At 45.3% G+C, this 12,557-nt stretch overlaps 1 protein-coding gene across 1 annotated transcript in view; it reads right to left on the bottom strand.

Annotated features, from left to right (window-relative positions):
• Positions 1-33: 33 nt before the first annotated feature.
• The window catches only part of LOC127058370 (uncharacterized), a 278,050-nt gene continuing 265,526 nt past the window's right edge, over positions 34-12,557 (bottom strand). The window contains exon 2 of the mRNA XM_050968355.1: positions 34-876. Coding sequence (XP_050824312.1) covers positions 142-876 — 735 coding nt within the window. The 3' untranslated portion in view covers positions 34-141. The remainder of the gene's footprint in view (positions 877-12,557) is intronic.

Here is a 12,557-nt window from a genome sequence, read left to right as displayed (position 1 = left end):
CCCTATTTTTATAATCAATTAATAAAGTATACATGGTTTTTAAACGATAGTGACTTTATTTCCTTTGAAAGCAAGCTGTGATTGAAGGGGGGAGGGTGGGTGGCTTACAGGGAATGAGTCAATCAAGGGGGCAGGTTTTCATCAAGGAGAAACAAACAGAACTCTCACACCCGTAGCCTGGCCAGTGATGAAACTGGTTTTCAAAGCTTCTCTGATGTGCACCGCTTCCTGGTGTGCTCTTCTAACTGCCCTGATGTCTGGCTGCACGTAATCAGTGGCCAAGTGATTTGCCTCAGCCTCCCACCTCACCATAAAGGTCTCCCCCTTACTCTCACAGAGATTGTGGAGGACACAGCAAACAGCAATAACAATGGGAATATTGGTTTGGCTGAGGTCTGAGCGAGTCAGTAAAGTGCACCAGCTACCCTTTAAACGTCCAAATGCACATTCTACCACCATTCTGCACTTGCTCAGCCTATAGTTGAACAGCTCCTGACTACTGTCCAGGCTGCTTGTGTATGGCTTCATGAGCCATAGCATTAAGGGGTAGGCTGGGTCCCCAAGGATAACTATAGGCATTTCAACATCCCCAACAGTTATTTTCTGGTCTGGGAAGTAAATCCCTTGCTGCAGCCATTTAAACAGAGTAGTGTTCCTGAAGACACGAGCATCATGAACCCTTCCCGGCCATCCCACGTTGATGTTGGTGAAATGTCCCTTGTGATCCACCAGTGCTTGCAGCGCCACTGAAAAGTACCCCTTGCGGTTTATGTACTGGCTGCCCTGGTGCTCCAGTGCCAAGATAGAGATACGGGTTCCATCTATCACCACACCACAGTTAGGGAACCCCATTGCAGCAAAGCCATCCACTATGACCTGCACATGTCCCAGAGTCACTACCTTTGGTAGCAGCAGTTCAGTGATGGCTTTGGCTACTTGCATCACAGCAGCCCCCACAGTAGATTTGCCCACTCCAAATTGATTCCCAATTGACCAGTAGCTGTCTGGCTTTGCAAGCTTCCACAGAGCTATTGCCACTTGCATCTCAGCTGTGAGGGCTGCTCTCATTTTGGTGTCTTTGCGCTTCAGGGCAGGGGAAAGCAAGTCACAAAGTTCCATGAAAGTGGCTCTATGCATACGAAAGTTTTGCAGCCACTGGGAATCTTCCCACAGCTGCAACACTATGTGGGGAGACTGCGGGAACTATGGGATAGCTATGGGATAGCTACCCACAGTGCAATGCTCCAGAAGTCGACCATGAATGTAAGCAGAGTCAGGATGAGCGCTACCCTGACATCTGGTGGTGAATTGTAGAGAGTGTGGAAAGAATTTTAAGAATTTGCATTGGCATGCACTCCCCCCCCCACACTTAGCATAACCCTACAGCAGCTTGAGATGGACTGCTTTGTGACAGAAATGACTCAACCTCAGTGGTACTTGCTAAACATGGGACATGGGTTCCAAAACCCCATGAATGGAGAGAGGTTGGGGACTGGTGTGTGTACCTGATGGTATGGGCCCCTTTTGAGGGCCTGGAACGCCAATTGCACATCCTCCTCTCTCCAATGTTAAAGAGTAGAGCTAATTTTTAATTCTATTAGGAGTCTATCTAGAGACTGCTGAGTTGAATTCATGTTGGGCCAATGGTGCACCAGCACCAGGGCTCCCCTACTAAGAGCTGAAATCACTGAAAGAGCTGAATTGAGATCACGGAGTGCTGTGCTAACTAGTGGAGGAGCCTGAAGACCTATTGTTAAGCGGCTGGCAGAGCAGAGCAGTTTGCAGCGTGTTGGAGCAGCCCATGGAACAGTGAGCGGAGTGAAGCGGTTTGCAGGGACAGCTGGAGGAGCGGCACAGCTGGTGTGGTGGAGCTGGTCGTGGTGAAGGCTGCAGCAGAACTCCGCGGAGAGGCGGGGCAGTTGGCCCTGGCCCACGTAAGGTGCCCCTTAACACCCCATGTGGACTTTCCCCCCCTTTCCACCCAGGCTGAGGGGGGTAAAACTCTGCAGATAAACTCTCGAATTCTGTGGTGGCACTGACCAGAGACTTTTGGGTTGTTGGACTTGGGGTGATTGGACTTAAGACCCTAAGGGGAAAAGGACATTGCCAAACATACCTGGGGGTGGGGCTTTTTTTGTTTGTTTATGGTTTGTGTTATAATCCTGTTTGTGGTGTTTCTCCAGTGGGATGCCACATTGTTTCCTTCCTTTATTAAAAAGATTTTGCTACACTCAGACTCCGTGCTTGCGAGAGGGTAAGTATTGCCTCCTAGAGGCGCTCAGGGGGGTGTGGTATGTAAGTGTCCCAGGTCACTGGGTGGGGGCTCGAGCTGGTTATGCATGGTGTTATTGAAACAGAACCTCTGGACACTGAACCTGGCCCTTGTTGCTGCCAATTCAGAGGAGCAGACGGGTTACAATAGCATCGGTACTATGGACGCACACCGCCAAATTAATGTGCTTAGTGTGGCCACATGCACTTGACTTTATACAATCTGTTTCCAAAAATCAATTTCTGTAAAATCGGAGTAATCCCATAGTGTAGACATACCCTAAGACATCTAGTGGTGAGCTGTGAAAAAAGATTTCAGAAGCTGATCTCTTTTGCATGGACACATCCACCCTGCCTTGGTGCTCAGCATGACAGGATTGCTTGCCCAAATAATCACTTGTGGCTGGTATTGGATCCCCAGTCTCCTTGTTATTGGGGCAGGAGTAATAAAGGGTTAACCTTGTGTGAACTGAGGGCAGCAGAACTGTATCTAGCATATCCTGCCAGAGGGATTCACACACAACAGAACTGCAATCACTAAGTATTGCCTCTTAGAGGCATCCAGGGAGTGGTGTGCAAATTGTTCCAGGTCAGTGGGTGGGGGCTTGATCCAGTTTTGTGCTGCATTGTTGAAAAGGAACCCCTAGATACTGAAAATGGTCCTTGTGGCTGCTGGGTCCACCTGGCAGAAGGGTTACATTTTGAGGGGCTTGTCTGGGGTACCTGGGTCAGTACCCCTTGCAAGCACATCTTGAGTGATCCATTAAACTGGGAAAACCATTTTGTTATATTTTAGGGGAAAATTCAGTTTGTACAATGGCTGTACACATATTAGAGGATTGGTGCAAGAGGTTGAATATTGACCCTAAGAACTGTCTTCTGGTGACAGGCATACCACAGCTGTTCAATGAGGACTCAATAGAACCTATTTTAAGGGCAGCCACTGAGTGCCTGAGTAAGTGCAAAATGCCTCAAAATTTTTAATCATGGCTCAACAATATTGTAATCCTTGCCCTATTTGTCTGGCACGCAACAGTGGAAAACCAGTCCAGACTAGACCTGCAGCTCACCCCACTTCATGAGGACCGTTTGTAAATATTCAGATTGACTTTATAAACATGCCAAAATGCTGTTCTTATCAGTATGTGTTAGTTTTAGTAATATATTTCCTTATAAAAAGGCTTATGCCAAAAAGGTTGTGAAGCTTTGGCATACTTATAAATAGCAACAGTGAATGTAAACCTAATTTTACTGGACAAATTATAACTAAGTTATGTGCAGCTTCACAGATCTAGTATGGCCAAATGCACTTACAAGGCCACTTCCAACGCACTCAGCCCTTATAAAATTTCTATCAGGGCACCCAATGCAACTATCAACAGTGCCCTGCTGGCTTTGGCTCAGGTGGACATTTATTTAATAAATGACACAATGCGTAATTATCGCCAGGCACTAATAAAATGTGTTAAGTCTTTTTAAATACAGTAGCTCTGCTGCTTGCTGAAACCAGAAGACTGGGTGTACATGGAGGTCCACCAGCGAGGAACTGCCCTGGCTCCATGCTGAAAGACCCTTATCAAATACTGTTAATTACCAACACTGCTGTGAAGTGCCAAGAATTGACTACCTGCCCATGTTCCTCACTTTGATGACTCTCTGACTAATGATTGGTCTATCTTTCCTTCTGGCGTTGTTGCTCTTTCTGGACGGCAGGAGTGAAGGACAAGGTAAAAGAACTGGTAACTTCTCCTTTGTTTGCTGACAGACCCACTGAGCCTTTGAATTTTGCTAAGAAAACAACCTCTCCACCTGAGGACATAATAAAGCCTCCAAGCAAGCAAGGTGATTGTGCTAGTAACCTCTCCCTTGCTGCCTCACTGCTGGACAGCTAAGTGAATTAAGACTACGAAATCTTGAAGAATAGCTTGCGGAAGCTAGCCAAAACTACCTGAAAATGAGACTTTTAATGTTCCTTAGCCTCTCCTCTTTAATGAACTTGGGATGGGGATGGAAAAGTAATATTTTCTAAATATTTCTCCAATTAGTAGCCTTACTTGTAAGCTCACTGCTGACACCACTAGTAAATAACCAAACATATACCCACAGGACTTGTCTAACCACGGGAATATTTTTCTACTTAGAGACTATTTCAGTAACCAACAACATAGCCTGTACCCTGTTATAGTATTTTCTCTCCCATATAACGAACCTAAAGCCTCCTGAAAAAGTATCCGAGTGTATGACCAGCAGTTGTGGTATGGTTCTTCTAGGAAAAAGAAACCCAAGGGGGTTCAGATGGACCATACTTAATGCCAGGCTAAGAACTATCAAATTTGCCCTGCCCTTATCCCACTTCCAGATCACTTCTACCTGCCCCAATTGCTCCTGAGGGGCTACCCTTGGGTTAGTATAGACTTGGGGTGCATCCTCTTACCAAAGGAGGGATTTAACTGGCTCCTTGCGGGACGGGGCAAATAGTGCCGCTCCTGTCTGAAATATTTACAAAAATCAACAGCATAATGAAAATTGGGCCAATTGGCCCAGGACATAGGCTTATCTCCGGGGCACAAGTAAGCAGTATCTGGGCTGGAGTGGACGAATTACATGTTGTCTCCACCCTTAGTTCTTTAACCCAAGATTTACTGCTAAAATGCTCTTAAGCATCGCTGAAACAGGCATGGCAATGTGGGATAAAATGGATATTGGGATTTATTCCCAGTTCAGGTGATTGCCGTACAGGTGAGGTCCCCTGGCCATGCCAGGCTATTCCAGAACTACTAGATGAATCCCATCCTTCCCTTGCTCCCCCCACGGCCTCCCCTTTAGTTAAGCCTCCCGTAGTAACTCCATCCCTCAATATCTCAGAAAATCATGCCCGTTCCGAGCCCCAATCAGACCCATATTTACCCAAGACCTCGACCATTATACAATGGCCCAGACCCTCTTCCTCTGGTGATTTGTTTTCCTATTGCGTATCCAAGTTAATCTTCTCATTGCATGGCCATGTATACCAACGGTATGTTAAATGGAATGCGTTTGGTATGGTGTATCTTAGTTACCGTAATATAACCTCTTATGTTACTTATACAGGAGAACCTGACCAAGCTGAAATTTACATAGACACGTGGGACACTGACCATGATATAGACCTCGTGTTAGTCCCAGGCACTTGTTGGCCACTTACTGAAAAGGGTCCAGAATGTTTTATAGCCACTCGTGCCACCAGAACTAATGTTACAGTTGAAAGGATATGCTTAGCCACTGTAGGATTTCTTTGTGTCCAGGATCTTCCCCTCACTGTAAATATCACTTGTACTCTACTTCAATACACCCCTTCCCATTCAATTAACACTTCCCTGGCTAAGGAGGGCATTCAGGTTCAGAACCAACAATTATGGTATGAGCCTACAGAAAAACCTCACTTATCAGGATTTAAATGGACAATCCTAAATGCCACTTTAGGAACCATCCATTTTTCTTTTCCCCTCACTCACTTTCAAATCACCGCCACTTACTCTAACTGCTCTAAAGGCACAGCCATATGCCTGATGGAACAACAAGCTCGACTTAAAGATAGCAGAAAAAGGAGAAATATTGTTGATACTCTGCTGCACGGTGCTAACACTGCAGCCTCAGCTTGGACTGTTTACAAAACGCAGGAACATGCGGGCCATCTGGGACAATTAGACCAGGCCGCAGGGTTTATCTCTGGGACTCAGATTACTGAGGAAAAGGCCGATATAGGCGCACTCCATACTATCTCAGCACTAAACATTGTTACACAGGACCTGCTTAAGCATATGGTCCATCAGGCCACTGTATCAGGAAAGGCATTGCAGTGGGATCAGGCGTGTTCAGAAGTACAGGATTATCTCAATACCATCCTTTTCTCCTTACGTAAGGACCTCAAACAGCAGCGCTGGCCCACTGCCCTTACTAATACATGTGGTATACCCCCCTATTTGTGGCCATGGAGACATACTTGGAAGTTTTCTGAATGGAAGTGTTGGCGCTCACAGTGTTCCTTCCGGGCTTATGGACCCGTGAAAGGATTTTGGGCCCCCACTTATCGTATTCTCCCAGGCCCTTGGGGTGGTTGCTTGTGGGACTGGGTAATTCATCGAGATGTTTGGGAAATTAAGCCCCCTGGCAGTCCTAACCGCTTCTTAATCGGTGCCCCAGCTATAACCCCTGACCTTTGGATAGGTCTAGGTGATCTCTGGACCTATTGGCCCTTACAGCCCCAACAACTACAATGCTTTAGAAAACTACACCCCGGAGAGGTGGTAACTGTCCATCACCGGATATGTTGGGAGGGTCTTGGCAGCTTGCAAGATTTAGCCTCCCATACCCTTGTGTCCGCCAATAACAGTTGTGTCCATGTCAATTCATCTATTATCTATGATGTGGCCTTTAACCTCCACACTAACTCAGGTACTCATAATATTTATTGGCCCGCAAAAAAGGATTATCAGGTTTATTTGGAGTTTCAGGTCCCTTTCGACTAGACATCTGTTGTCCCTGACAAATTTCACTCATTGTTATCTCTTCTGCCAGAAATCCGATCTATTTCACAATTGCAAACTCAAATTCATTATTTAGAAACTGTTTATCAGGAAGCTATGAACGCCCTCCAAACTGTTCACTTAGTATCTTCCCTCTGTATTAAAAGCGACATTCTCTGCCGATTCACAAAAAGTGTTCAGTCACCCCATCACCCCTGGTACGTATGGCTCCTCCTTGGCATTAGCACGTTTACTGTTGTGTGTATCTGCTGCTGGTGTTGCTGTTGTTGCTGGTCACATTGCACATGCCCTTGTGCAACTTCCCGTTCCTATACCCCACCACAGTTAGTACCCCTTAACCCATTAATGGAATCGACTTTAGCCAATGAGGATCGCCTGCATTATGCCACGCTAAATGCTTCCTTAAAAGAAGTTACCTATGCCAGCATTCCGAACTTAAAGAACCCTCATCTGGAGATCCAGGACTTAATGGATATCCAGAGTGAGGAATTTGATGCCATGTAAGACAAAGGCATCAAAAAGGAGGGAGTTGATAGGGAAACCCCCCCCCCAACCCCACCTTACCCAAGGCCCCAGGCTTTTTTCTGAGAATAAAGTAAGAGTAGGCCCTTAGCTAGAAGCAAGAGTTTTAACTCCTGCTAAACTTGTTTTTCTGTACAAAGGGCACGCTGAGGCAAAAAAATGTGGTCAGGGCCCCAAAAAGAGGAACTAGAATTGGATAAAGGGGAACCAGAAAATCTATTAAGTTATAACAGCTTTTAGTTTATTATGGTTTATTAAGTTGCTTGTGTGGGCGTAAAATATAACTCATGATCATTTGACCAAAGGTACACCAATAGGTATTTTTGGACCCAAGTTCCTCAAAAAGGCCTGAGCTACGCGCAATAACGTAACCACAAGTAGGTGGAAAACCAGGTGTCAATGTCCTGACGATCGCGAAACCTGTAAAATGGGGAAGTAACAAAGGAGCAGGCTTGCAAAGTAGCTCATAACCGGTATATTAATAGCAATTGTTTTTAGCAGATGGTTAGAAGATGTTATTGTATTAACCAAATAAGGTATCATCGGATGTATGAGTTCATATGATAATTTGCGGTTTTCGGCTTTATAAACCCAGGTATCACTGCTGTAAGGTAGAGCGACTTACCCCTTGCTAGGGGATTTATCATCTCTCCGTGTGTACACATGTATCCATGATTGATCAATAAAGGAGCCTCAGGCTGTCTGATCAACTCAACACGGTGGTGGTCACTTTCCATGACAGAGGATTGGTGAAAGAGGATGAATATTGACCCTAAGAACTGTCTTCTGGTGACAGGCATACCACTGCTGTTCAATGAGGACTCAATAGAATCTATTTTAAGGGCAGCCACTGAGTGCCTGAGTAAGTGCAAAATGCATTGTTCTAGGAGCAGGAGCAATCTGTATACTATATATAACCTGTATGCCCAAAAGGTCTGTTACACTTTCTCCCCACTTTTGTCTCTTCTCCCTCTTTGAATACCCTGTGAAGTGGCTTTTCCCCTCCCGCTCCCTCCTGGAATGAATGGGCTGCTTGAACAGCTGGCAGATCAGAAGAGCTCCCAGGTAGACAAAGTGTCTGGAACTCTAATTAGGCATCGATCACATACCCAGTGCATGGACGCTGCATGGACACTGCCGGAAATGGAGTGTGACCAACCAGATGTGGCCAAGTCATCTCTAGTTGCAGGCCATGAAGAGCAGGTCCTTAAAAGGGGAAGGGGCCATGTGCTCAGGAGTGCACTTGTTAGGGGGCTTATTCCTTCACCCTCTCACTTCCCTGGTCCTTCTCGCGTGAACAGAGAGCAACAATACCCGAAGTCCAAAAGCGCAAACAATTTGATGTTTATTGGGGTGAACTTCCAGCAAGCATGATTCCAGTTTCCTTCCCTAGTGTCCCCCTTCCCAGCTCTGACACCACAGAGCCTTGCCTGTGTCCCTGTTTCTGTTCCCATCCCCTGTTCCCATTTCCCCCTTTAGCAAAACATGATCCCAATTCCCCCATCCCCAGTCCCTGTTCCGATCCCCCTTTACTTCATGACTGACTGCAGACTATATAGTAAAACTTGAGTTCTGCCTAGCTATACGATAACCAATCATTTTACTGAAATTTAACTAATCAATCCTAACATATTGTAGCATGGTTATTTAACCAATTATATCCCACCACCTTGATTGGTTTACACCCAACAAAATGAATCATACAGCAGACAGAAACAATCACAGAACCAGACAAATTAGACAGACAAACAATAGGGAAGTGGAGACTACAGTGATAGAACAATACAGAAATGAGGATTTCACAACCCAGCTATTGATAAGTGAGTTCTTGCCAGACAGGATGCTAACAAACTAAGTTTCTTTTTACATCTTCTAGGCTCTTCAATTTCTCTGGAGGTGATAGGAATATCAGGACAGGATTGTATTCCTAACAGCCAATAGCACCTTATTTCAATGTGACTAGTTTGGAATGTGAGGCTGTGGCCATACATTTCCCAGTTTATGGCTGACCTCTGCTGCTTAGCTGAAGAACCAGGCCTCAGATTGTCACAGTAAGAGAAGGCCATTACACAGACAGACAGTGATTTTTGATTCTTTCTTTTATACCTCTATAACTAGCTAAGTGATAAGAATACTCCTAAATTCTTAAAGTATAGGCCTTTGCAGACAGGCCTGAATATCTATATCCAAAAGCACTCACAAGATTGTTCCTCCCATAAAGGCCCTTTGCCCGGAGCGCCTGGCCAGCGGTTCTCCGCGTTGCATTCCACTGTGCCTCGGAATGACTCCATCAGTAAAATAGGTGTGAGACTTACCTACCTTTGTAAAGCATATCAACAAATATAGCTGAAAAGTTCTGTGCACGTGAATAAAGTTGGTATCTCCAGTTGTATAGTGCCCCTACCTCTATCCTGGAGCACAGGGTCAGTACTAACAGGGAAGGAGCCTCTTACTGAATGACTTGAGAAAGCCCATTTTGCTTTTACAAGATAGTAATAGGTTCAGCTGAGCTGTGGCAAGGAATAGCTTGTCCACATATGCAGTGGTGCTAGAACAAATTTTATAGTAGGGGTGCTCTAGGTGGGAACAATGTATCTGGGTTGTTACTACTACTTCAAGCCAGTGGGTGAGGCAGCACCCTCAGCACCTGTACTTCCAGAACCTATGCAAAGAAGAGAATAATAAGTGTCATACTCATCTAACCCTTCTGCCAGGTGGAGCCAGCAGCAACAAGGGCTGGGTTCAGTATCTCGGGGTTCCTTTTCAACAATACAACACAAAACTGGCTTGAGCCCTCACCCAGTGACCTGGGACAATTACACACCACCCCCTGGACACCTCTAAGAGGCAATACTTCCCCTCTTGCAAACACAGAGTCTGAGTGTAGCAAAAACTTTTAATAAAAGGAGGTAAGTAACTCAGCATTAATTTGGGAAAACACTGCAACTAGGATTCATAAACACAAACCATGAGCAAAAGACTCACCCCCAAGTAAGTTGGGCAGTGTCCTTTTCCCTTCAGGATCTTAAGTCCAGAAGCCAAAAAGTCCCTTTAACGTGCCCATCCCTTCTCTGTACCCCACTCACAGTTCCTGTCCTTGGCCAGTGCAGCCCCAGAGTTCAGAGGTTCATCCGCAGAGTTCACCTCCCACCCTGTGTGGACATGGGTGGGGGGGCGTAAGGAAGCACCTTACACACTCCACTGCTCGGGCACTCGCTTTCACCCCAACAGCTGATTGCCGCATCTCTGCATGGCACTGCTCTGGTCCTCATCACCAACCACTCTGCTGGCCACTTATAGACTCATAGACTTTAAGGTCAGAAGGGACCATTATGGTCTTCTAGTCTGACCCCCTGCACAAAGCAGGCCACAGAATCTCACCCACTCCTGTAACAAACCCCTGATCTATGTCTGAGATATTGAAGTCCTCAACCTGTGGTTTAAAGATTTCAAAGTGCAGAGAATCCTCCAGCAAGTGACCCGTGCCCCACACTGCAGAGGAAGGCGAAAAACCCTCAGGGCCTCTGCCAATCTGCCCTGGAGGAAAATTCCCTCCTGACCCCAAATATGGCGATCAGCTAAACCCTGAGCATGTGGGCAAGACTTACCAGCCAGACACCCAGGAAAGAATTCTCTGTAATAACTCAGATCCCACCCTATCCCAGGCCACTGGGCATATTTACCGCTAATAGTCAAAGATCAATTAATTGCCAGAATTAGGCTATCCCATCATATCATCCCTTCCAAAAACTTATCAAGCTTAGTCTTGAAGCCAGATATGTCTTCTGCTCCCCTTGGAAGGCTGTTCCTGAACTTCACTCCTCTCTGATGGTTAGAAACCGTCATCTAATTTCAAGTATAAACTTCCCGATGGCCAGTTTATATCCATTTGTTCTTGAGTCCACATTGGTACTGAGCTTAAATAATTCCTCTCCCTCCCTGGTATTTATCCCTCTGCTATCATATCTCCCCTCAGCCTTCTTTTGGTTAGGCTAAACAAGCCAAGCTCTTTCAGTCTCCTTTCATAAGACAGGTTTTCCATTCCTCGGATCATCCTAGTAGCCCTTCTCTGAACCAGTTCCAGTTTGAATTCATCCTTCTTAAACATGGGAGACCACAACTGCACACAGTATTCCAGATGTGGTCTCACCAGTGTCTTGTATAATGGTACTAACACCTCCTAATCTCTGCTGGAAATACCTCACCTAATGCATCCTAAAACCGCATTAGCTTTTTTCACAGTCATATCATACTGGTGGCTCATAGTCATCCTGTGATCAACCAATATTCCAAGGTCCTTCTCCTCCTCTGTTACTTCCAACTGATGAGTCCACAGTTTAAATAAAAATTATTGTTATTAATCCCTAAATGCACGACCTTACACTTTTCACTATTAAATTTCATCCTATTACAATTACTCCAGTTTACAAGATCATCCAGATCTTCCTGTACAATATCCCGATCCCTCTCTGTATTGGCAATACCTCCCAGCTTCATGTCATCCACAAACTTTATTAGCACATTCCCACTTTTTGTGCCAAGGTCAGTAATAAAAAGATTAAATAAGATTGGTCCCAAAACCGATCCCTGACGAACTCCACTAGTAACCTCCTTCCAGCCTCCTTTCAGTATGACCCATTGTAGACTCCCTTTTAACCAGTTCTTTATCCACCTTTCAATTTTCATACTGAGCCCCATCTTTTCCAATTTAGCTAATAATTCCCCAGGTGGAACCGTATCAAATGCCTTACTGTAATCAAGGCAAATTAGATCCACTGTGTTTCCTTTGTCTAAAAAATCTGTTACCTTCTCAAAGAAGGAGATCAGGTTGACTTGGCATGATCTACCTCAGGGGTTGGCAACCTTTCCGAAGTGGTGTGGCGAGTCTTCATTTATTCACTCTAATTTAAGGTTTCACGTGCCAGTAATACATTTTAACATTTTTGGAAGGTCTCTTTCTATAAATCTATAATATATAATTAAACTATTGTTGTATGTAAAGTAAATAAGGTTTTTAAAATGTTTAAGAAGCTTCATTTAAAATTAAATTAAAAATGCAGAGCCTCTCGAACCAGTGGCCAGGACCTGGGCAGCGTGAGTGCCACTGAAAATCAGCTCACGTGCCCACTTCAGCACATGTGCCATAGGTTGCCTACCCCTGCTCAAGAGTATCAGAAGATCAGCCTCTCTGGTGAGCTTGTCATCCTTTCTCTTTTCTCCACTGCAGCATTGCCTTCC

Source organism: Gopherus flavomarginatus, chromosome 9 (genome assembly GCF_025201925.1).
Source record: "Gopherus flavomarginatus isolate rGopFla2 chromosome 9, rGopFla2.mat.asm, whole genome shotgun sequence".
NCBI lineage: Eukaryota > Metazoa > Chordata > Testudines > Testudinidae > Gopherus > Gopherus flavomarginatus.
This window is presented reverse-complemented; position numbering and strand designations above follow the sequence as displayed.